The 1,987-nt window shown below is 59.1% G+C and overlaps 1 protein-coding gene across 1 annotated transcript in view; it reads left to right on the top strand.

Annotated features, from left to right (window-relative positions):
• Nucleotides 1-212: 212 nt before the first annotated feature.
• The window catches only part of Chrnb2 (cholinergic receptor nicotinic beta 2 subunit), a gene marked incomplete at its 5' end in the record, with an annotated part of 10,642 nt that continues 8,867 nt past the window's right edge, over nucleotides 213-1,987 (top strand). Inside the window, 3 exons of the mRNA XM_033758091.1 lie at nucleotides 213-512; nucleotides 637-681; nucleotides 1,284-1,393. Coding sequence (XP_033613982.1) covers nucleotides 213-512; nucleotides 637-681; nucleotides 1,284-1,393 — 455 coding nt within the window. The remainder of the gene's footprint in view (nucleotides 513-636; nucleotides 682-1,283; nucleotides 1,394-1,987) is intronic.

The raw sequence follows: 1,987 nt of genomic DNA, 5'->3' as shown, positions 1-1,987 counted from the left end.
CGGACGGGGAGCCCACTTCGGGCCTCTTTGTCAGCGAGACGGGACCAGGAGCGGGAAAAGCGCCAGGGTGAGGGCGAGACGGGGTCCGAAGGGCCGAAAAGGAGCTCCCCACGCCTGCACGCCATGCGCATGGAGCTCAGGACGAAACAGCCACTCCTCCTGGTGTGGCCCACGGGTGGACAGTGGGCATTTGATGGGGAAACCATGAAATAGGGCTCTGGGAGAAGAGTGCTTCTCCACCGCCCTGGAGCGGGCCTGTCCCAGCTTCTCGGCAGCGTCACAGGCGGCTTCTCCACGGGCAACCGGAGCAAGGGTCTCAGGGGCCCGGCCTGGGGCCGCTGCTCACTCCCTCCCGGCCTGGCCCAGGGGTGTGGGGCACCGACACAGAGGAGCGGCTGGTGGAGCACCTCCTGGATCCCGCCCGCTACAACAAGCTCATCCGCCCCGCCACCAATGGCTCGGAGCTGGTAACGGTGCAGCTCATGGTGTCGCTGGCCCAGCTCATCAGCGTGGTGAGTGGGGTCCGGGCTCAGCAGGGGCACAAGGCAGCCGGCTGCATTTACTCCTCTGGGCGCCCGTGGGGGTGAGTGGGTGGCAGCAGTGGGGAGGCCAGCACTCAAGCTTCTCTCCCCGCAGCACGAGCGAGAGCAGATCATGACCACCAACGTCTGGCTGACCCAGGTCAGTGCCCTTCCCACCGCACCCCTGGGCTTCTCTTTCCTTCCCCTTGTATTTATTTTTTTTTGTTCATGTGCTTTCCTCCCTGTCCATTTCTGCAAAAGAGGCAGAAAAGGCATAGACTTTAGAGTCTTAAATAACTGGGCTTAAATCTTACTCATTAGCCAGGGACTTAGCTCAGTGGTTCCGCCACCTGCCTTGCAAGTGCAAGGACCCGAGTTCAGTCCCTGGTTAAAAAAAAAAATCTTACTCATTAGCTGTTATTTTTATTCACTTATTCACTTATTTATTTTTTGGTACTGGGACTCAAATTCAGGACCTCATGCTTGCCCAGCAGGCACTGCACCTCTCAGCTACAATCCTGTGCCTGCTGTTACTTTAAACGTAATAGATGTCCCAGGTGCATTTTCTCACCTGTAAAATGTAGATCGGAATACCCCGGCTCAGTTGTACAAGTTAAATGAGAAAGAAACCTCTGAGCCATACTTCACTGCAGGGGAGGAGGCTGGTTTTTAAGAGCCTTTTCCAGAGCCAGGGCTGTAGCTCGGTGCCATGCCTGCCGGGCAAGCATGAGGTCCTGCTGCCTCCCTCTCTTCCCTTCCCAGGAGTGGGAGGATTATCGGCTCACCTGGAAGCCCGAGGAGTTTGACAACATGAAGAAAGTTCGACTTCCTTCCAAGCACATCTGGCTTCCAGATGTGGTCCTGTACAACAAGTAGGTGGCCCAGGCAGTGGGAAGGTTGAGCAGCATGTGGGGGCACCCGGGGGGCAGAGAAGTCTCGGGAAGATGAGACAGCAGCTTCGGCTGTGAGGGAAGGGGCTTCTGCAGGCAGACAGGAGACCCGGAACAAGCTGACTTGGGCCATGACTGAGTCCCGGTGGGGATGCAAGATCGACAGCCCTTGGCCTGGACTGGTTAAAAACAGTCTTTCCCGGAAGCCTGGGCAGGATGAAAGGATCCTGAGGTCTTAGTTTCTCCCCCAGGGTCTAGCTGGCCCTCTGTAATAATCCCTCCGCCAGATCCCACGGACAGTGGGGCCACGTCCTACTCCCACCTCCCCGTCCCCTCCACAGCTCGGATCTCCTCATCCTCTCCCAGTTTCCGCAGCTTCCCCAGAGTGATAGGAAGGCGTCCTCTACCTGGAGGGGCCGCACGGGCCTCCTGCCCAGGGCACCTCCTCTTGCCACGCAGCCACCACAGCCCTTCCTGCAAACCGTGCTCCCCAGGCGGTGGCTCCCTCGGGCTCGCTCTCGCCCGCTCCCTGCCTCCTCCTCCTCCCACTCAGGGCGGGACGGCTGGGTGGGGTGG

The sequence above is a fragment of the Fukomys damarensis genome, unplaced genomic scaffold, assembly GCF_012274545.1.
Source record: "Fukomys damarensis isolate Sample0158 unplaced genomic scaffold, DMR_v1.0_HiC HiC_scaffold_33, whole genome shotgun sequence".
In the NCBI taxonomy this organism is placed as follows: domain Eukaryota; kingdom Metazoa; phylum Chordata; class Mammalia; order Rodentia; family Bathyergidae; genus Fukomys; species Fukomys damarensis.
Note: the sequence above shows the minus strand (reverse complement) of the source record. Positions and strands in the feature narration are given on the sequence as shown.